The sequence below is a fragment of the Pieris rapae genome, chromosome 19, assembly GCF_905147795.1.
Source record: "Pieris rapae chromosome 19, ilPieRapa1.1, whole genome shotgun sequence".
In the NCBI taxonomy this organism is placed as follows: domain Eukaryota; kingdom Metazoa; phylum Arthropoda; class Insecta; order Lepidoptera; family Pieridae; genus Pieris; species Pieris rapae.
Window position 1 is genome coordinate 4,275,903 of NC_059527.1, and position 24,533 is coordinate 4,300,435.

A 24,533-nucleotide genomic window follows, 5' to 3' on the forward strand; every position below is an offset into this window, starting at 1 on the left:
TTAAACAATATCAAGTTAAATTCGCGTTGGACGAAACAAAATAGTACTTTTTCCAATACCGTGTTCGAAAGTTTACCGGTTGGGGTTTGGAGACATTTTTTATTATTGCCAAAACTTTTATAATAGCGCACTTAGACCTTTTCGCTTCCGTGGCCTTCTGGTTAATGCACATGAAATAAACAAGAGTTCCAGCTTGATTTCTGGGAAATCACTACATAGTATTTATGTAAACAATGTCGCTTTCTCTGTCCCTATGTCCCTTTGTATGCTTAAATCGTTGAAAATACGCAACGGATTTTGATGCGGTTTTTTTTAATAGATAGAGTGATTTAAGAGGAAGGTTAGTATGTATAATAACATCCATTAAATAGTGGAAAAGTACTGTTATTTTTGAGGTTCCTCATGTAATGTCGTAAATAATTACATTTTTCCGCTTACATTGCAAACGCAGGCTGAACCCTACGAGTTTTATCAAAATAATGTACTAAGTATTGTACACATTGAAAAGGTCTACAGAAAAGTCCATGATGATCTATCTCTTATGGATAACCCACAATAATTTTTTTTGTCATTTATTTTTTACGACAAATAATGGCTAATTTTCGAAGCGATTTTGACCAATACAGCATTAATCCTTAACCAATTAAATACCTTGAATACATTGTTCATTTAATATGGATCTATACAGCCCATTACAGCTTATTTAGCTTATTATCTTCGTTATATTAATAGACCACGTATATACAAATTTAAGAAATGACTGTTTTCATATAGCATTTATTGAGACTGGAATGTCTGACTATAGGCAACTCTCTTAATACTCCTTTTATAATATAGGTCATGAGCATACCCTACATGTACGTACCCTCACTAACACACCATCACCTTTAGATGGATCGTATACCTACAGGTTACAAATTACCAGCAAATCGATATATTGAATGTGATAAACAAAAACTCTGATATCTTTTACTAATAATGGCTTTGTTTGTTCCTTTATATTCAATATATATTACAATCTATCAATCTATCAATATATCTATCAAGATATAATATAAAATAATATAATCTTAAATATAAAATTCTTGTGTCACGGGGTTAGTAACATTTCATTTAATTTTTTTATCAACTGTATCAACAGCAATAAAAAATACATGGTTGTATGTATAAATTTTTTGTCTAAATTTTCAACCCACTACGGTCAACCCCTATTTTTAATTATAAATTATATACATGGCAAAACGACGTTTGCCAGGTCAGCTAGTATATTAAATATGGGGATGGGGGATATATAAATATATAATATATTCCGCGATAATAGGATTACACAAAGGAATATAAAATAGGAGGCTAAAGGAAGTTATAAAAACGGTGCTGACAATCTATAAAACGGTACATCATTAAATGCTCTGTGCAAAGTAAAATAATTAAAAACTATAAAACACTTGTTTAATTTTTACATGTATATAACTTATAAATCTGTCCGTTATCGCGTGCTATTCAGCATGTTATGTCACTGGTTGAAGCGTGTATGCGTGTATTAGTAAATACTGTAAAATTAATTGTCAAGTTATAAATTTTTCGTCTTGGTGCTGTTTGATAATAATACATTTTATATATGTATAATTATCAAACAGCACTACATATTATATATATGAAATAACATAAGAATCATAGAAAAAACACAGATTGATTAACTACAAGATGTGGGTCATCATTCATTTGCTAGAAATACAGTGAACATTTTGTAATGTGAAACAAAAACGAAAAAAAAACAATTTAAATTAAGAACTCACTTTTCACATTATGTATTTGGGAAACGACGATTTGTTTTGTAGTTCAAAACATAAAATGATTTAAATTTCGAATACCTATCATATTGCGGGAAAACCGTAACCAGTAAAATTCTTTATTTAAATAAAATAATTAAATAGATTCAAATTTGGAATCTGCTGTAACTTTGATTACTTTTATTTTCAAATTGGTTACCTAAATTGTATGATTAACGCAACTAAGTAGTAATACAAAGTAAACGTACAGAATAAGCTATAAACCTCGAACAAGCAAGTGGAGTGGGTCAAGTAGGTATTTACTAAGCACTTGATCCCTTTTAAAGCTGGATTGTATCCACACGATCAATCATCGTATACGGAAAGCGCTGAGAAAGTTTCGAATATTAGTCTCATATTTAATCGTTTAAGTAACTCTTGCTAAATGATGAACACAGTATGTGAACGAAATGAAATGAAATAAATATATAACAGTATGTCATTGAAGCACAATTTAATAAATAGCTTCTTCAAATGAATTTTGATCGTTCTTAATCTGTTTGTCATTTCCTTATATCAAGTTTTGACTGGTCCAATTTCGCTACAAAGATACAAAAACCATGTTGGCTTATCCAGCCTTCTAAACAAAATTACAACTACTATTATACAATATTGGCAAGTCTATTATTTTCTCTTGATATTAAATAAAACGTCTTGTATTTTATAATTACTTTATCATTTCAAAGATTGGATCCAAGATTGTATAGAAATACAATCTGTTCAGACTCAGTCTCCGATGGTTTGTATTACGGTGCGAGTAAATTAATTAACAAGACTGTGTTACAATTAATTTAGGTTTAGATATTAAACTTAATAGCTATGTTATACTGAGGCATTAGTAATAATTTAAACTTCAAAACAATGTAATTCATTTTTCAAGTAACAGTAATATCTTACAGTGAATGATTTTCTAAAAACTCAACTCGCGATCACTTCAACAATAACATTATTCTGGACTTTTGCCAGAACTCGACTTTTGTTTTGCTTGCTTTGTTTGGCTTGTATGTAAATAACTGCCGACGTTTATAATCTACTTCGATTAAGTTTGCGTCGCTAGAGGGCCTAATCTTTTCCTGATAATATTAAATGTAAAGATATTATCAGGATACGATGCTACCATTAAACTCATTAGGTTTAGCATAACCTTAAAATCTGAAGTGAAAAGAGCTTTTAAATGTGTACATAGACACATACATGAAGGTTACGTAGCGATAAGTCTAAATATCTGTGTGTGTGTATTAAAAATTTGAATGATTGCATTAAGGGCTTCAATGTAAAACCGTAGACGCCACTTTTAATTTACCATAAGTATGTGTGTTTCTAGAATAAGCCTTTTGGCTACAGCGTACTATACGTTAAGTATATTTTAAACGGTTTTATTTAGCTCACCCCGTTTGTTTTATTATTTTTTCTTTTTTCTTTCTTGTTCTTAGGTCAAATTTAGTAATTCAAATTTCACCCTCTTCCTGTCAACCGATTAATCTGAAATTTTGTATACACTTTGGATTTTGGTGACAATACAATTATGTTTATTCATTATCATTATAAATTCAAGATGTCCGCCGCTACAAAATGGCGGATAACGTAGGTTTTATCAATCCCATCAATATGGGTAACAAATGAAAGGGCTCAACAAGCAGAATACAATATACTATAAATAACGGGCAAGAAACCTTGAAATAATGAAGCACTAAATGAATTATACAGAATGCGAAATAAAAACTAAAAACTAGAAAATAAAAATAGGTAAAAAAACTTTTTAAGTTAAACGGTTTATGTTAAACATACATTGCAATGTTTAGGATAAATGTACTAAAAAACAAAAAATATTAAAATAGATACAGTCGTGGGAATTATAAACATATGCATAGACTAGACTACAATAAAACCGTGGGGCACGTCAATTGTCTACAAATCGACTTAATTTGCGATAGAAGAATCGTTTAATTCGTCGTTAAAATAGGCAGTTGGCCCGCAGACATTTATCTTAAACATTGCAATGTATGTTGACCATAAAACCGTTTATGGAAATGGAAATTCCCCACGGTTTTATTTTAGTCTAGTCTATGCATATGTTTATAATTCCCACGACTGTATCTATTTTATTATTTTTTGGTTTTTAGTACATTTATCTTAAACATTGCAATGTATGTTTAACATAAAACCGTTTAACTTAAAAAGTTTTTTTACCTATAATTTTTTGTTATAACATTGGTTATAAATTTGTTTAATATTACACGTCACGACACAGTGGTTTGACGGGAGACACAAACCGTCATACTTCTTTTAAAATTGGTTTAAATCAAATGCAGTTCTTTGCCGTTGACGGTTCTTTCGAAACATGTGACGACCAATTTACATTAATTTAGAATATATTATTTTAATTATACTTAATCGGAATTTCGCTAAATATACATGTAACATACACTTTAATAATTGTGTTAAATTGTAAAACAAATATAAGTGGCGCTACAACTTTTTAGTTGTGGGCCTCAGATTTCTGTATCATTTTAGTAATCGCAACTTTTCTTAAAAGACAGTTTTTCTAACTTTTTTTGCCTGATACTTGCCGTCAGTTTTGGGTCTAAGGCATGACGTGTTCTCACGAAGTATTCCTTCGCCGCATGAGAAAGTGTTAAGTGTTTATAGACATAAAGTTCATATGTACTCAGCCGAGAATGAACTACCTCACAGACATTGGCATACTTGCAAAAGGGTTTATTTGTACTTAATTAAAACGATCAGAATAACAAAGCCAACAAACAATCCAAGGGTACTTAAATTTTACTTCCTCGTTTGTTATTCTTAGGGCCTGCCAAGACGATATCACCCATAGTCAGCACTAAGCTCGTTTGTTCACTTGGCTTGGCATTGGTGAGGGTTCAAACATATTTCAATAGAACAGTGTGGCAGTAAATTCAGTTGGCACTGGACAAATAATACCAAGAGCTTGTATCCTGCCAAGCTGTTCGCATTCCATCTCAATAGTACACGAGAGACCTATGAAGACGTTATTGCCTTTTAATGTAAAATCACGGTGCTCGTCTTTGTATGGAAATAAGAAACTCTTTTATCTTTCTTATACCCTGGTACTTCATTTTTTTAACCATTCACTCACTCACAATGTAAAACCATTTTTCATTTTTTTTATAGTTAAGGTTTGTTTTTTTTTAATGTACTAAAGTTTCGGTTTAAGTTGGAAACTTACATTTTTGACAAAATAGTAAAATTACCTGCAAATTTTATACAAGGCGTTAGGAGGTCATATTGGGCAATTATCTAATATGAGGCTTGCTATACAATCATGTGGGTACTTTGTTAGATAGAACTGAGACAAAATAGACTCACAGGTTGAAAACAAACCATTAAAACTGTATCATAGATTATATAAAAACAACGTCATAATTAAAAAGATTTGTTTAAATTTTAATTCCATGGAAATAATGAAAGTACAATTCATTTTCCATCCTACGTGATGACATCATTTTTCCTGCGCGGTACGATATTAATCTCAAAATTTTCCTTTTTATTAAAAACATTCCGCATTTGTTAAAGTAAAATGTAATTTAAAACAATTTGTAAATCTGCTCTGACAAATTTATTTTGCTAATTAAATATTTCTCGCGCTCTTTTGTGTAAGTTAAAATTGATTCAATATTTAAGTCCTTTGTAGTATTTTTATTAATTTCCTAGCACTTATTCATGTATATTATTATATACATATAATTATATAATTTCAGATCATAAGATCGACCCATCTAAACGAGGCCGTAGACACCACTTTAACATATGCCTACTTTAATGTTTTTTTAAACAAATAAATGTAATAGTTGAAACATATGGAAAATTCCGATTGCAAGGCATGGAGAGATGAACTGTATTATTTAGTTATTAAAGAGGATTTAAAACAACAAAATTACAGGATTATAGAACAAGTAAAATCTAATTTTCTATGAGAATTGTATTTTTAGAATCATTATTTATATTAGTCAGCAGTTAAATCTATTAAAGATCTCACAGCGAAAACTAGTTAAAAGCAGAAAATAAACTCGATGTGTAACCACGACACATTCATGGGATTAGCCTAATGGAGATTTACTGACTTTCAGCTAAGGTCTATCTCTAGCCGACATCGCTGTTTGCTTCTTCCATTTATTCCTATTTGCCTAGTATCTATTTTTAAATACTCTGTCACGTTACATTTAGTAGGAATTACTTCCCAATTATTATTTTTATTTTTTATAGTAGCCTAGGTTAATCGAGCGATCGTCTGAACAAATGACTCCTTCTACACGAAATCAACAGACACTGATATATAGCTAAATATAATAAAAATAAAATATATTTATAAACATTAATTTTTTTATAGCCTTATCCTACGATTGTATAGAATGTGTATTGTGCATGGGCGGCAATTCGACTGTTTTTTTTTTATTATATACTATATGTATCTTGCTTTTGTTTCATTTACTACAAATTAGGAATATAAATATCTTCTGAATCTGTTTTATAACAAATTCTTAAAAGGCCGGCAACGCACTCGCTAGCCCTCTAGCATCGAGAGTGTCCAAGGGCGGAGGTATCACTTAACATCAGGTGAGCCTTCTGCCCGTTTGCACCCAGTTCGATAAAAAAAACGAATATACGACCATATTGGAAAGATTTTATTAGCTAACTTACTGACACTTTGCTTGAGTCTTTGCTGAGTTTATATCCTATACTGTGTTTTATTCTACAACAACGTGCAATGAATTTATAATTGTTTTATTTCTATGTTAGCAAATTGATCTTACAGAATTTTATACGGAATAAATAATATTACGGAAATTTTAAAATAATAATCCTTGTATTTCTATCAGTAAAATAACTATATTTTACCGTAGTATTTAGAAATAATACTGCAATAGCGACGCAGGCTATTGAATACTATCAACGGAATTAAAATAGCTTAATTAATAATAATAACAATAAGAAAAAAAAATGTGCGTGAATAAAGGGTCTCCCTTTAATAGACACTTTAAGTAGAGCTACTGGATACTTTCTTTATTTTCTTATATTAGATTTTTAAAATCAAAAGACAAATAACGAATTTTGACGATGTGAACAACGCTCTCTCTTCGATTGTCCATTGGTTTAGTATGAATAACCTTCTGCTTAATGCAAAAAAAAACGAAATGCATTAAATTTTGTGCAAGAAATGCGAGGGTTATGGGTACTAAACCAATTATAAATAATGAGGAATTGAATCTGGATGATACAACTGTATTTCTTGGGATCACCCTGGATTCAAAACTTCAGTGGTCCCCTCATATCAACGGATTGGCGAAGAGACTTAGTTCTGCAGCTTACGCGGTTAAAAAAATTCGCTCACTGACTGATGTCGGTACAGCTAAACTTGTTTATTTTAGTTACTTTCACAGCTTAATGACTTATGGCTTATTGTTATGGGGTCACGCTGCTGATGTCGAATCTGTTTTCATTCTGCAGAAGAGGGCTATTCGTGCAATCTATAATTTAAAATGTAGGGAATCTCTGAGAGATAAATTCAAGGAAATTAATATACTTACCTTTCCCTCGCAATATATTTATGAAAATATTATGTTTGTATACAAAAATAGTGAGTGATAAATATACTAGATTAGAACATACGCACAATGTCAATACTCGGAACAAACGCAGGCTGCAATTTCCCCGTACTAGACTATGTAAAGTTAGTAATTCTTTTTTGGGAAAAGGGATACTCTTCTTTAATAAAATCCCAGAGGCTCTTTTAATAAATTTAAGAAATGTATTAAAGAAAAGCTGTGTAAAAAGGCTTACTTTAAAGTTATTGATTATCTAGTTGATAAAAGGGCCTGGGACTAATGCTGGGCAGGCTACCTCTAATTAATTTGATATATTTGCTTTAAATATTGTTTGATGATTTGCTTTTTTAAAAGAGTACCGAGAGTTTTTTACGCCGGCTTTTTCTCTCGGCCTACACCCTCTGTCTTCTTTGCCGATGAGTAGGGACTACAAGTTCGAATTGATTGACGTGGAATAAGTGATACCTAGATGATCTTATGTTCCAAAATAAACGTATTTTATTTTATTTATTTTATTAAATATCTAATATACTTTACTCATGTCATATTAAATCATGTCTTTAGGATTATTTATAAGAAAATTATATTGTAAAAATATCATTTCATTGCTTCTTATAACGGTTCTTAATATAAACCTCAGAGAGAGAGTGTCCATGGGCGGCGGCGGTATCACTACAATCAAGCCTCCTGCACGTTTGTACTCTGGTCTGTAAAATCTTTGTTATGTTCGTATACGAATCCTGACTGTCAGAATTATAGGCAAATTTACGTTCAAACAAAGCAACTTTCACAGCAACTCTCCTTATCAACTACAAGTCTAAGTAGATAAATAAACTAATTGGGCTTGGAGCTCATCTCGTTATCCCAACGGACTGAGTGGCTGTTGATTTACACGTTCCACTGATACCTTCGTTACTGCACTTTGTTCTTCCGCTACGTTAAACGCTTTTATTTTTAGCTTAACGTAGATCGCACAAATGTTTTTGTTCCTCGAATTTTAATGTACTTTTCACTTAATGGCGGAGCCTCCGTTTCGTTGAACGGAACGTGAAATGTTATATGTTAAAAGCAAATTGTATTTTATAATACTTATTTTGATCAAAAGTATATTTCTTTGTTGTCCTTCTTCGTAGAAAACTATATAAAAATCTCCTAGTTTTACACTGAGGCAATGATACTAGTAGAAGCAAAATTTTGTTTGTTCCAGTATCAATAATTATGGGTAAATATTAACAATATATTATAATTACGGCATAAAAGAATTCTTCTTCACATAATACAGACATAAGTCGTTCGTAAGTAACGTTCGTTTAAGTAAATAAGTATATAAGTGAGAAATGTTACAACGCAAACAGTAGATAAGTTAATAGTTATTTACATTAAATTTTCATAAAACGTTGTATAGAATTTAATCAATAACCCCTAATGTAAATAGCGTACATTATATTAAATTATGTGATAATTAGGCCTCATCATTATTAATTAATAGGATAATATGTTTTCTCTAATTATAATGCATTGTGCGTCAATATGAATTATGATGATAGAATATTTTGGAATATATTAACTGGATTGTATTATGATTAACGATAGATAGGATAATTTTATCTTCATCGTCACCTCGACGTTCGATAGGCACTCTTTCTTAGGTATATAGATTTTGCACTAGAAGCTAATATAATAATAATATAAAAGAATACTCTTTATTTTTAGGAATCAAAAAAAGAAAAGATTATTAAGGTTTCTACAGTTCAAGTGACTCAAATTTTATTTGTTTCTTTTAGGGACTTTGACTCAGATTAAATTGATTGATATACTATAATTGAGATTTTGATACAAGTTACTTACAAAGCGTTTGTCCCAGTCCCATTCCTATAGAAGTGATAGTTAAAAGCTGGGCGGAAACCAAAATTATTGTTACAGAAGAGAGAAGCAAATATATTTCATACGCAATTCATTACAATTTATATCTCATACTCTATTTAACTGGCAAACAGTGAACGTGTTGAAAATACAAACTCAACGGGGCTTAGTTCACTATAAAATAAAGGAAAAATGTATTTTGGCATGCCATAGTCGAATTTTAACAACCACAAAATGGACTTTAAAGTTTGTTGCGAACAAAAAATTCCCCGAGCATGTGTCACCCGCAGACCACAACTTGGCGATATTCTTTACTTGCTTCTTACTTCGAAGCTTTGCTTAAGTGTTTTTGTGCTGGTTGCAGCTTGTTGTAAACTAATATTGTGAATATGAAACTTTATAACAAAACTATACTTAATGAATTCGCTTGCGAGTTTGATGAATTTCATAACAGTTTTGTTCTTTTTATAAACATAGTTATGTTTTACATGCACAAAAACGTAAGCCAAATTTCTATTTATTTATTTATTAGTAATCTTACAGCTTTTTTGCAGCTATTTTGTTAATATAAAATACTTAGACAATATACAAAGTCAAAACAGATTACATAAATAAACAATATATCTATCTATATGGAACAGAAAACATAAGAAAATTAATAGACTAAACCATGAAAGAAAACGGAAATTAAACATTAAACAAATGACAATACAATACGTAATAGTTCATAGTTGGCGAATAATGCAGGTGATTCGTGTATTGTATAGAGGCACATGAAACAATTGTGTATATCTTGTCGCATACAGAGGGATTCTTAGGGAAATTAACGATACGAAATATATACCCGCCCATTGTACAAAAATATGATGAACTGTTTTTCTTAATTCAATATAAATCATGGACATAAAGTATTAAATATAAAATTGAAGTAAAATCCCTATAACAAAGATGAATGCTGAACGAATTTATTTTCAATAAACCTAGGCATCGAGTATCGGCTTAAAAGTAATTGTTTTTTGGTCACAGATACAAACAAAAGTAAAAATAAGTAAACATTCAAACAAATTATGTTTACATGAGCTAAAAACTTAAAATATTTCATTTTCTCTTCTTATTTTTTGTACGTTCCAGTCATATATTTATCTAACATTTTTTATGAAATGTTTACGGACAATGTTGTAATATTTAAATTTCGCACCTTTTGCTCCATTCAATTGAGTTGTCTTTAATTACTCTGTTACTAGCCGATGTACTGTTTTTTAAACTAAATAAATTCTAAGTTATTTCCCACGTATAAACCAACTTGTTTCCATTAAATCTTAACAGACAAAAAGGAACTTAATATTGGAAAACATTTCCTGAAATAGTTAAGCATCCTCTCAACCTTGAATCTAAAGTCAAATAGTTTCAATCCTATGGAGAAATTTTAATCATCCGTATAAACGTGTTTGGCCCTCTGATACTTTTAAGTCTTCGGCAAATAATCGTTTTTATATGTCACATACTGGTCGCATACAGTAGATTAATATAAACACATTTTGTTTGAAATCCCATTGGGCATTTTATGTGCACACATTTATCATTTTGTATTAGGTTATGTTCAACTTACCAATCCGAAACAAAAACCATACTCGGAAATAAACTTAAAACTAGATATATGCCGTTTGCCGTTTGCAGCTACAAAACGGACAGTCACACAATTAATAATTAGAACAAAAACAAAATCAAGGCTACACTGAATTTATGGCTCTACGTTTAGGCCCATAAGGTGCTATTTCAAAAAACCCTCTGCCAAAGTTTAAACCTGAAAAATTGTCTGTTATTTTTAATTGTATTCTTGTTGTTTCAGCTCTCCGCTACGTTGATAGCATTGTTGTCGATTCACGTAGCTGATGAAGGACACGCTGTTAATCCAAGTAAGTAAAGTTTATATTCGTTAAAATTCAATTACAACGACGACGATATGTTGTATTGATGGGATGACGAAAATCGTTTTGTCCTCTATATAAATAAATAAATAAATATCTTTGAAAATTACATATACTTAAAATACAAAGACAGACAAGTATAAGTAGTAAATATAGAATATCGTTGAATAATATAAAATATTGGATATTAAATGCGTTAAGCGTAAAGATTCGAACAAAATACCGGCGGGGATCTTCCCTGAGAGAACCTCCAAAAATTAAAAATTCGAGTGTACTCCTCCCTTAAAGGCCGGCAACGCACCCACTAAAAATGGTTGTCTATGGGCTGCGATGACTGTCCTTTTTAGGCGTCCCGCAGGCTCGTTTGCCCCCCACTTATATAAAAAATCATTTGTATACTTTGTTATTGGGTAAAAATAGCGTTATTTTTCAACAACTTCAATTGAATGGTCAGTTAATACGTACCCGTAAAGAAAAATCTATCATTGTGTGTTCTACTGGGATCTGCGTTGTTTAGTTAGATTTCGACTTAGATCATTCGAAAACCGGTCATGGCTTATTTATTTATTTTATTTTAGGAGCTTGACGTGTTCATAGGCGATGACGGTTATTTAATAACGATTTTGGCGGCGATAAGAAACATCAAAACTTTAAAAAAATTATGTACATAAACAGGCTAACTAGATATTTTCAGATGTATGATATTATTCTAATTAACTAAAGATAAATTAATTGATACATAAAATTATGCCACACAAAAAAAAATAGAGGTAACTTAACAAATAACACAAAAACAAATCAATTAAACCTTGCTATTTATTGAAAGAAATTGAGAGAGCCACATAACCTTCTTATTTGATTTTTAGAAATGAACCGAGGACAAATGTATGTATTTAGTTACCACCGTCAATAATTTATCATGTTAGCGCTATGTACTGATTTGAATTTTGTCATCGATTTGCCTTGATTATGTATGTTACGCTAATAGCAATTCATCACTATAAAATGCCTAATAAAAACCTCTATTATTAATATTAAAGCTCTAATTATTATGTACTCCTAAGTATGAAAGATCGTATCTAAAATAACACAGTCATTTTGAAACGAATGTGTATCTTCGTAGCTGTTTTAAATAATAATAACAAGCTTTACTTATTTTTTCTTAAAAAAAGTGCATACATAAACAAGTTACAGTTAATTGTCTTTGTATTGAGGGAAAAGCATTTTTGATTGACTAATGCCTGCTAAAGGTAAGGGTACCTGTGCCATCAGGCCTCCACAACGGATCGACAGAGGTTCTTAAAAAGTAGAGAAAATGTATGCTGAATAAACAATTATTATAATAATAGGTTGCAACATTAACAAATATATATATATACTAGCGGATCCGACAGACGTTGTCCTGTCTACACGTCTTTAATTTCAAAATTTCAATTTTTAATAAGCCATTTTGATGAAAATTATTATTCAAATGTTATGACAATATCTAACGATCCAGCACATGGTCACACACGATATAACACAATGATAACAAAACTTTTTTTTAATTTGATCGCAGCGCTGTCGGGACAGACTAAAAATTAAAATTAAAATTCGAATATTATTTAAAATTTGACACTGCGATGGTAGCGCCGTCTGTCGGATCCAATGTAAAACATTCCAAAATCAACAACAACTAATAAATTGAAAATTAATTAAAAAAACATTGTCCAGCGGACAAAATTGTGAATCTAAACCATTCCCAGATCCCCTTGAACACACACAAAAAAATTCGTCTAAATCGGTCCAGTCGTTTAGGAGGAGTTCAGTCACATACACACGCACACAAGAAATATATATATTAAGATATATAAGGAAACAACATAGGGTATTTGGTACCCTACCACTACCACATTGGGTAAGTGTGTGTATGTGTGTGTGTAGTAATAAAAAATACATTAAATTTTATTGATTATTTCTCTCTCTCATTAAATATTTATAAAAAGGTCACAAGTGTCTAAACATTTGAAAACATTTTTTAGATTATTTATGATCTCGGTGGAACGATGATCCATCTGTTTCACCACTACATACACGTACACTGTACAGGCTTAATTAATATTTGATTATGAGTAAATTATATAATGTTGATGAACATAATCAATATTGTGGCACGTTATTGGATCCTTCAGATTCCGGATAATATTCATAACATTAGACATAATCTAATGCATGTGAATATTCATCGAGGCTGGATTTGAGAATATTAAGCCCCGGTTAAGTTAGGGAATGTCGATATTAACCTATTACGGATATAACTAATAGTTGAATGGCCAATTTCTACCCGTTCTAATAAAAATTTATTGAACTCTCGAGACTGCAGTGTAGTTTTAGGGTTTTAGGTGACACTTGTGTTGGTGATGGACATATTCACATGTTTTCTGGTTTGAACTGGATTTTCAAAACCAAAACGAGGCAAAGAGGTGTCCACGTTATAACACTCGTCTTTGGTAAGTAGATTTAGTATGAGTCCAGTCTCAAAGTCTGGTCTGGTGGTGATCATTTATTTTTGTAATAGGTAGGTGGTTAGCTTTCTGTGTCTGACACACACCGTCGACCTTTAAAGGATAAATCCTTAGCATGCCGATTTCCTCATGATGGTTGTCTTCATAGAACGAGAGCACGTTCGAATCAGATATCGGAGTTGCTCAAGCTGCTCTCTTTATATCTCTTGTCATATTGTATGCCTCCCATACGTAAGTCTCAAGTTTGAATTAAAAGATTATTGTTTCTAGTCTTAGAAGAAACATGATTTTTTTTATATTGTAATCTAATACTGCGACGAAGTAGCGGTGAAGTCTACAATTACGAATATATTTTTGTTGGCACAATAAATATATTATATTATGTGTTTTACTTAACACATACAACTTAATTGTTTGTGTAAAGTTCATTGTGGTAGGGGAGCCCACGATGCTAAATGGGGATTTACTCGAGCGTCGTGGAGACCTATTGGGTTGCAAAGCTTAGATGATAAGAAGAAAAAAATGTTATATGATATATACCTTTTCATCGGTGGGGAAAGCGGCTATAGATGTTTAAATATGTAAAAAAAAACTGTTGCATGGACATACTCGAGCGCGTCAGATATTGATAGCATCAATGTCCTACGTATTTTTAATAATGTACGTATGTTAATCTGATCATTTGCATGATGGGGGTGGTTGTACGTAAGGGTTAAAAATGAAAAAAAAAAAATTTAATCGAGCGCGTCAGGTTTTCTAAGGGGGTGTTAAGTGCACCAAAAAAAAAGCTCTCATTCAATAATCTGACGATTTCGATCTGACGCAAACTCGCAGCCATTATTATAATGTGCAAAAAAAAATCGCCATTTTGAAATACTCGAGCGCGTCAGATTAAGATATATATGGTTCAGATTTATATTCTAAACGTACTGTCTCATAATCTGACGATTATCTAGAGGGATTTGCCTGATCTGACAAAAAAAATATTAGAAAAACGGTTCACCCTAAAGGCCATGCCTGCAATTCCATTCCTGGGCGCTTAAAATTGTACTTATGAGCTCGCTGAGTTCAAAGAAATAATATTTCTATGCGTTTGAGTTCTCCCAGCTCGAAAGTCTGATAGAAGTTTCATAGAACACTATTTTTGAAATTTTCAAACCCCAATAACTTTTGAATGGATCAAGCAATTTTCCCGCGGTTGACGGCGATCGACGCATTTTTTAAGCTCTAATTATTTAATTTCATCAAAAACGATAATCCGATATGAAATGTCGAAGTTATGTGATAGAAACACTTTTTTCGGTTTTCTTTCGTTCACGATATCACTCGAACGAATCAACCGATTTTGACCAGTTTGGTGGCGATCGACGTCGTTTTTCAAGCTTAAAGATGGATTAGTTTTATGAAGTTGATGGATAAAGCCGTTTAAAAGTTATTGCAAAAAAACACTTTCAAAAAACAAATTGTTATTTTTTTAGATTTTTCAAAATTTCTCAAAATCTATCGGTCCCCATCGGTTCAAATTCACATGAAATCTAATTTTGAGGGAAACGCGGAGAAGGAAATGTAGGCATCACGCAGCTGCACGCGTTTATCGCACGAACTTTATCGACGAAATTTTGTTATTTCGGCTTGCGGAAATCGTCAGATTATATGTTTTTCAATATTCTTGAATTATTTCATTCAAAATAAAAAAAAAATTAGCTACGCTCGAGAATGTCAAGATGACGTTTTTTTTTACAACTTTGCTGCCCTCCCCTCTCTTTACATCACTCTCAAATTGTCAGATTAGTGGAATATACACTTTTTAGGATGTGATTAACTCACACTACCTTAATCTGACGCGCTCGAGAATGTCTGATGATCAATTTTTTTTTACTAATCTGATCCTGTATCCTTCACGGGCGGCCTTATATATGGGCCTCATATTTGGTGGAGGTACTTAACCGGGTACAAGGTATCCCCCTGTATATTAATCTGCCGCGCTTGAGTAAATCCCGAAATCCCCTCTTGGGCTCCCCTACTATTGACACTGTATGATCTAAATACCTGAAATGCCTTAATGCAATGAAATATAAATGCCTTACTGAAACTCGACCTTTAGAGTTTGCGTATTGTAAGTAAGTAATATTATAAATCAACCATTATATTAAAATTTTAGTTTAAACAGCTTAATAAATAAAAAATAATAAATCAGTGGCGCTACAACCTCTTTTTGGTTTTGGCCTCAGATTTCTGAATCTGTTTCATTATCATATTTAAATCGAATAGGCAAGTAGGTGATCAGTCTCCAGTGACACACTGACACACGTCGACTTTTTAGGTATAAGACATGTCGGTTTTCCTTCACCGTTCGAGGAAATGCTAAATACACACATAGAAAGAAAGTCCATTGGTGCACAGCCGGGGATCGAACCTACGACCTCAGGTATGAGAGTCGCACGCTGAAGCCACTAGGCCAAGACTGCTCTATAAACTGCTTAATAGCCTGAATACTGGAAGTATGCGTTTCTGATGAAACCTGTTCACCTTCCGCGGTTTGATGCAATTACAAAGTGAATAACTGCGTATTACAAAGTTGGTTGGTTATTTGAGGGCCACCGAAAAAAGATTGATTCACTTTTAAAAGTATAAATAGAATATGTCAAGTCTCACAGTAGAAACAGAATAAAATTTTAATAAAAGGACTGACATGACGGAAAGCTCGGATTATAACTGAGTGCAGACCAGGGAAAAGCATTACACGGCCGACATTCATATTTTATTTGTAGCGAAGCACTCTCAGTTATTAGAAACTTTTGGATTTATGTCGAGTGTGTGTTTAAAAATAATTTTTATCATTCAAAGCTAAATTTAAAACTGTTAAGGTGAATTAATAAATAATTATACCGTTATTACCTGCTTCGTTTTATAATGTTTTATTAAAAGTAAAAAAATAAAGCACCATTTAGAGTTTTAAGGGCTAATTAATGCTTATATGGCTGTTTATATTTGAGTTATTTTATCTTCAAATTAAACATACATATTTGTTATTTTAAGTGAAAATAACAGAAACAGAACGTACAAGGCAGTGGCAAGTATTTTAATATTAGTTTACTGATACTATTAGTTGACACAACGATGCAAAAATGAATTGTGAAATTATATGCATTTAAAAAAAATATATTAGGTATTATAGTATTAGATTACATAAATTCTAAAACCTTTTTTATTTTACTATTTCGCAAGGTATCGTTAAATTATTTTTTAACTACATTTTTTTGTCACGCTTTTAGTACATTGTCTTTATAATTTTTTTATTTATAAGTAATGTATACATTGTAAATTCTATTTTAAAGGGTAAGTGTGGAGTTTCTTGCCCATTCTTAATTGAAACTACCTTGTGGAAGGGGCAACAAGAATCATCTTTATATTTTATTTAACTTTCAAAAGTGCTATTAACCACCTAAGGTCTAATTGGAATAAATGATTTAAGCAGGTATTTCAAACTCCTGCTATTACCAATGCATAGAGATTTGAAGCGTATGGATTCGTGTAGCTAATTAAATTCAACTTATATAAGAAATTTTGCACCGACGCATACCTATACTATGCTTGTGAAGTGGCTAAAGTTACCCCACATGTAATTTATTATGCCGTTCGACCAGTGTTGCCGGAAATTGTGTCGGTTTGATCTCGGTCTAACGGACCCTGAGTTCTATTCAACGGTAATTTTGTTTTGAAATTTGGGTTAGCAAATCGTTTGGCTATATTACTACGAAAAACACCATGTGGTATTTTCTTTAATAATACAAATAAAGGTAGTTTATACATGACGTCAAAGTCATTTTCTTTTTCATCTTTCACACATATATTCATCATAATTTATTCATATGTTTATTATTTTTACAGTAGTCTCGTTTTTTTTATTTTAAAACAATTGTTTTGATTACGACTTGTTTATTTTATTTTTATTTTTTATGTTTACATTTAGGTACAGAAAGAGAAAACAGATTGATTAGATACATACAGTTATTACACACTAAACAACATTTAAAAATCTGAAATCCAATTATATCTGTACACAGCATTTTACACTAAATATCAACCATATAACATACACATATTAAACATAATAACAAAAAAGAAAAAAATACTAATTAATTAAAACTAGTAATTTAGGTTACAAATTTTCACCGTGAAATATTTTTTTTAAATTTATAAATACTAGATATTGTGAAAAATATCAACTTTAGAATACACAGCATTATAATATTTGCACATTCTAGCGAGTGGACCATTCTGGGATACATTGTTATTAGTTGTAGGTGTTATAAATAGTTCCGGGATGCGCACAGAACGCGTCGGTACCTTGATTTCAAGTTTCTCTAAAAGGTATCAAATGAGCCATTTGCTAATTTATGTAAAGTGCACAGGTCCCTCATCCACCTCCTCCTTTCAAGACTTACCATTTGAAAGTGGGCAAGACGCTAGTAATTATTGCTTAATTTTGAAACTTGTAATTTTAAAGAAGATCGAAGCTGGTCTCTGACTTACTAGGGAGGCCTCAATCTGAATCCATGTACATATTGCTAAACAAATTAAAAAAAAATCAATGTAAGACATGCTTGTACTGATTGTGCGCACAGGTTGTAAATACAAGCGTTATTTACATCTCCAAGCAGTATTAGTATCTAATGTACTACTGAATTTCTAAGTGACATTCCAAGTAACATTAAGCAGATCAAGTTTCCTTAAGCGTGACTCGTGTCATGTGACGTAGAACATTGCAAATTTATTAAAATGTTCAATTTCTGTAATTGTAACAAATGGTATTAGGTTTTCGGAAGTAAATATTAATCAGTGGAACAGACATTGCCTAAATTTAATAAAAGACTTACGACTTTTTCCAAGAAGTCATCGAAATTTCTCCAGCCGAGAATACTTTAATTTTCTTCTTGACAATGTAACCTTTGCCGACTTGTACTTTTATAGCCATTACGAAATATTTATATTATGTTATGAGCTTTGCTTTGTAGTTGACGCATAACTTCAGTTCCGTGATTCACCAGCCATAACATATTCTGTACTAAATTATCTGCTGAATAGTAAAACGGCATTAACATAAAAATATGTTTTGGTTTAAAACAGGATAAAAAAAATTGCCCTTTACTTGCGCCTTGCGAACTGTTATACCTTAATTTATGAATACAAGTTATAAGCTATAATTATTGAAGTTGATTTGTTTTAACATGTCGGTTTACCGAAGCCCGAGTGGATTTTAACAAACAAACAAATACAGGTATTAAACTTTCAGGTTGTTCGTGTATCCGGTTCACGGCTAGGGCGGGCGGCGCAACGCGCGGTACGTTCAGCAGTCCAGATTTTCCTCATGCATACCCTCGCGCCCTCTGCCTTCTTTACACATTTATCGCGCAACCGCACCAGATCATTGAAATTGTATTCAGTGATTTCGACGTGTATAAGGAGCAGCTCGAGTAAGTATCTTATATGAGATATTTATTTATTGATTTATTCACACTTCGTTGCAAAGAAACACCAATAACACAATACATAAAAATTACAAGGGATGCAACGGGTGGCCTCATCGTATACAAGCAATCTCTTCCAATATAAGAAATGAAAATGATGAGTGCAAGAAGTGCATAACCAGAAGTCATATAAATATATTATATATATTTATCTATAGAACCCTAGTCTAGAGAGAAACAAAATAAAATAGAATATTAATAACTAACTAAAACTAAAAAGCTAATTTAAGGAATCATGAATAGCTAATAGCGATGTAATACAAAAGAGGAGATATTGGTATAGTATATTAAACTCCTTTCACTTCTTTTACACGATGAGATAGTTCGAAAGAGGTTTATGTTAGACAATTTATGGCGAAATAATGCCTTAATATAGAAACATTGTTAGCAAAATAGTAATTTAAAACAGTCGTAAATATATCAATTACAGTAATAGTTTCAAGTCGTGGTTTATGTGTATAGAACTTTTCTGATAACACAAACCTTATTATTTTATGAAATATTGTAATCAAAAAAACAACTAAAAAAAACTAAAAATTATCGAAACAAATAATTGACAACATTAAACTGAAAATGTCAATCTTTATCACAACAGTATTAAGTGTTCGTAATGCACGAGTAAATGACGCATTTCTGAGGTAGACTGGAGGTACACTCATCATCCTTTGTACCCGTGACCCGTATAGCACTCTCTATAAACTAACTTAACAGTTGGATAGAAGTACTTAAGTAACATATATTAATCATAGATTGATGGAGTCAAAGTTTGAAGTGTAATTTATCTTCAGAATTGACGTAAAAAGCTAATCACTGGCATGACACGCCGCCGAACTCCGATACCGCTGAGATTACGCAAGTTAGCCAATTTGTTACTTATTACTTACGTGACGATGTTATTAATTAACAATTTTCCTCGGTTTCGTCTTAGTGTAGCCTCCACTTCACAAGATGAAAATGTAACAACATACATCTGCAGATAACTGCAAATTCAGCTTTTGCATATAATGTAAGAACTTTGTAGGACGGATAAAGTCAATGTAGTGATATCCTACTTTTGTCTTACTGTTAATAAAAATTCAGTAAAGAAATATATTTAATTTATTATGAGCGCTAAGTACATGGATTGGATCTAGACTAATCAGTATGACTACTACACACAAGTACAATTTTAATATATAAGTGAATATATCACAACAATAATAGTACATACTTCTTATAAGGCTTTTATAAAAGTAACGATTTCATTAAATATCTCCGAAAAAAAATTTAATGCGTCTGATCAATTACAATAGGAAATCATTAGGTACTTATTTTACAGCCTCCGATTTATATTTTTGATTCCCGTCGAAAAAATAATTGTGTACTGACGGAATCTTTAGACGTTAGCAGAAAAAACAGTATGTTTTAACTGGATACAAATATTTCATTTTAATAACTAACCTAATCTATCTATGTTTAAGGCTTAGCCAATACATAAAAGCTAGCGGCTTCCAACGAACTACAGTTACACAACGTGAAACAACATTTGAAAAGATTGCAGACAATAATTGAGGTTTCTAAGCTTTCTCATTTCACTAGATTATTCTTAATTATTCTCTAGATTCCTTGGACTTGTAGGTCAACGAGTTTTCTTCCTTCCATTTTCCGGTCATTTGGCAATGAAATTGAGAGAATTCTATAGGATTCTTGTGTAACGTTTTCATACAAAAGTATCGTATATGTTAAATTTGCGTAGTTCTTCTTAAAATAATAATTATATATTCGCTTGCGATAACAATTACTTTTTAATCTTCAATTAGTGTTTATTCTACTTACATAAACAAATTTGTTATATATAATAAGCTTGTGTTCCAAATTTAAAATACATTAATGTTATAAAGAAGCACACTACTTTTAAAAATCATGATATCGTCTAAGTATAAAGCACTACCATACAAAAAGTGTTATTTATATGTGAATACAAGTTACAGCAATCCTGATTAGTAATATATTTTATTTATTTATCAACACTTTGTTGCATTATTTATTTCGTACATATAAATTTAGATAACATACATTAAGGAGGCAAAGCTAAAGTGTAAAAAGTTTATAGCTAAATAAAAAACGTTATCTTGCAGATAACAATGTAAACTTCAACAATTTGACATGCATTGAACATAGTTCTAAATTTAAAATAATTAAGGTTTAAATCTAATAAAGCGTTCCTCTTTTAAATTCTCTCTTTTATTCTAGAATATATTGAAGTAAATCAAATAGGAAGCGTGACATTGCATAATATGTGTATAGCCTGTTTTAATATGTAAGCCCAAAATATTCCAGAAAGCCGAGTGTTATGGATTAAATTTATTCCGTCGGAGACGTGCTAATTCTATCATTCGTTTTATCCTTGACTTGCTTATATTTAGATTTGCACAAAGGGAAGCATGAATACTGAGAATAATTCAAAAAATGACCTTGGGGTCATGTAGCCTTTGTAATCGAGTTAATTACGCACCTTCTCAGATTTCATCACAGTGTCGGCAATTTAAAGACCTCAGTAATACTTAAGTAATAGTTTTGTGCTTTTATTATACCAAAACTTTAGGATCTTTTATCATATGTAGGTAACCTTTTCCTTGAATTTTAGAAATATCTTTTTACTACTTAACACCAATATATAGGTGTTACAATGGTTTAGGCCCAGATAAATCAAAAGTACAGACATAAGCATTTCGTACACGCTTGCACAAGCTTGCTTATAAAATTGTAGGTGCCCTTTGTTATATAAATCAATTGAATATTCTCAGGCTTCTTTAGATAAAAATTATGTTTGGTCGTTTCATACCATCTGGCATGATGTAAGTAATAAAAGTTACTGCTATATCACGAAGTAATCAACCGGCGAACCTATTCCTTTTATTGTATATTTAATAGAATTCCTCGCTGTGACAAGTAAAATGGCACAAATTATTGTTATTATTATGTAAATTGTTCATGCTTTAAAATTTAATTTTTCCCGCAGTGAATGACGCTAAATAGTGCAAAGTCCTTCGGGTGAAAATTTTCGCGACCCGTCTATACCCTTGAGATTAGTTTTCACTGATTTTCAACACTCGTTTAAAGTTTAAATTGCTTAGGATGTTCCATGACAATTATATTTAACTACTTTAAGTTTAATCTGGTATGAAATTTCGTTATTGACGAGGTAATTTAATTGGTTGATGAAACCTTCAACTTAGTATTCGTGTGCCTTAAGGTATTTGAAAGCTTTTAAGTGGCGTTTTTTAATACACATTAGTATATACTGGCGAAAGTTAATGGGCTGATACCAGCATTAGGAGGTTTTGTAGGGCAAAAATTATACTTAACAAGTATGTGATAAGAATATTCTGCTTATTACTTAAAAAAAATCAGTGGCGCTACAATCTATTTAGGTCCTGGCCTCAAATTTCTGAATCTGTTTCATGATAATTTTTAAATCTAATAGGGATCACCCACCAGTGCCTGACACACGTCGTCGACTTTTTGCGTCTAAGACATGTCGGTTTCCTCACGATGATTTCCTACATCGTTCGAGCAAATGTTAAATGCGCACATAGAAAGAAAGACCATATTAGTGCACAGCTGAGGATCGAACCTACGTCCAAAGGTATGAGAGTCGCACGCTGAAGCCACTATGCCAACACTGCTTATTATTTTAATTAACTTTTTTTTCTTCTTTTAAATTCTTCTCGAACCTACTTGACTATTAATATTTTTTTTTACTTATTTTACTTATTTATTTCAGTCAGTTGTAATAAGAAAGTAAATATTATGCTAAACTTATTTACGTTCAAAAATAGAACACTTTTTAAGAGTTTTAAAATTACGTATGATACACAAATTTTCCGAAATCGCTGCTTAACAGACCGTTAAGTATATATTTTAACGCTTAAATTGGTATGAATCCAAATTTATTTTTACGATACACTGTAGTGACTTAATGTATGTAAAAAGTTGTTAATTATAAAATACCTATATAATATTGTATACCTTGACTTTCAGCCAAGTATAATGTGGCATTGGCTAAGTCTTTGAGTATTTTTCGCTATTGATTAATTTTGTTTTTTTTCCATGTTCATTAATGTATACATATAATTCTTGTATATGCAATACATTGTATTTTGTGAAAAGGGATAGAAATTTATTTTTTAATACAGTTGCTCAAAAAGTGGCGTATGACAGGGACGTATAGCGGGATGTGGGCCATTACATTACTCATGATTTTTCTATTCCTTTTCTGAACCCGAAAATCTCTTTCCCAACTATGAAAATAATGTCTATTAAAAAGAAAAAAACAAACCACGAAGTTTCTACTGTAAATTTTTTTTTTTAAGTTTTTATGATTCATACAATATTTTCCGAAAAGAATCTATTAATTTGTATCTATATCAGATTTAATGATTTGATTCAATGATTTAGGTTAGGTTTTTATTTTATATCATCTTATAAAATTTCATTTCCATTTCATATCAGTAAATAAATGCTACTGAAGACTTGTATGTATAGCCCTTTGCCTACCCAGAATGGGTGAAGAAAACAAAAATAATATCTACTTATATTCTTTTATAAGAAATAAATGATTAGTTTGTTGAGTTTATTGTGTTTTTATAATTTTATTCACGCGCGAAACCGTCATTGCAATTTTCCGACTGTCAACCTGTAAAAATTTGTCGGAACTCTTTGCAATTACCGGCTTTGCACAGTCGTAATGAAATATACTATTTATTTATTTTATACATCTAAAAGCTATAAGAAATAGCTATCAAATTTATGCAAACATTTTTTTTAATAATAAATTGTCAGTTGTGTCATCTAATGGTAAGTGATAGGTCCGCCGCCCATAGCAATTGGGCACTGAGATGGTCTAGAAGCCTCACAAGTGCGTTGCCGGCCTTTTAAGAATTGGAACGGTCCATTCTTAAAGGACTTAAGTGAAAAAGGGTCGGAAATACCTCAGTGCGTCATTGCCTTAAAAACACTCAGTAGTGTATAATCTATTCGGGTACAGTTTTTAAACATAAAGACGAATCAACCTTCGCGATCGATCTGCCAATTATAGTTCTACCAGAATCATTAATTATTAACAGAGCTTATCCTCGTTTCTATTTAAAAAACACTAACTGAGACATGAAGACTGCCACAGAGTAATCAATATAGACTAACTATACTCTTAAATCATACGTCTAATAAAATTCTGTGCAGCTGACGCAAGCTCTAATAAAAACAATGCACGATATATGAGTGGAGTAATATTGCTTCTAAATTCTGGATA

General features: G+C 31.4%; 1 protein-coding gene across 1 annotated transcript in view; it reads left to right on the forward strand.

The window, feature by feature from the left end:
• The window catches only part of LOC111001163 (suppressor of lurcher protein 1), a 205,170-nt gene that overhangs the window by 35,739 nt on the left and 144,898 nt on the right, over positions 1-24,533 (forward strand). Inside the window, exons 3-4 of the mRNA XM_045632316.1 lie at positions 11,127-11,193; positions 19,006-19,186. Of these exons, the coding sequence (XP_045488272.1) occupies positions 11,127-11,193; positions 19,006-19,186 (248 nt within the window). The remainder of the gene's footprint in view (positions 1-11,126; positions 11,194-19,005; positions 19,187-24,533) is intronic.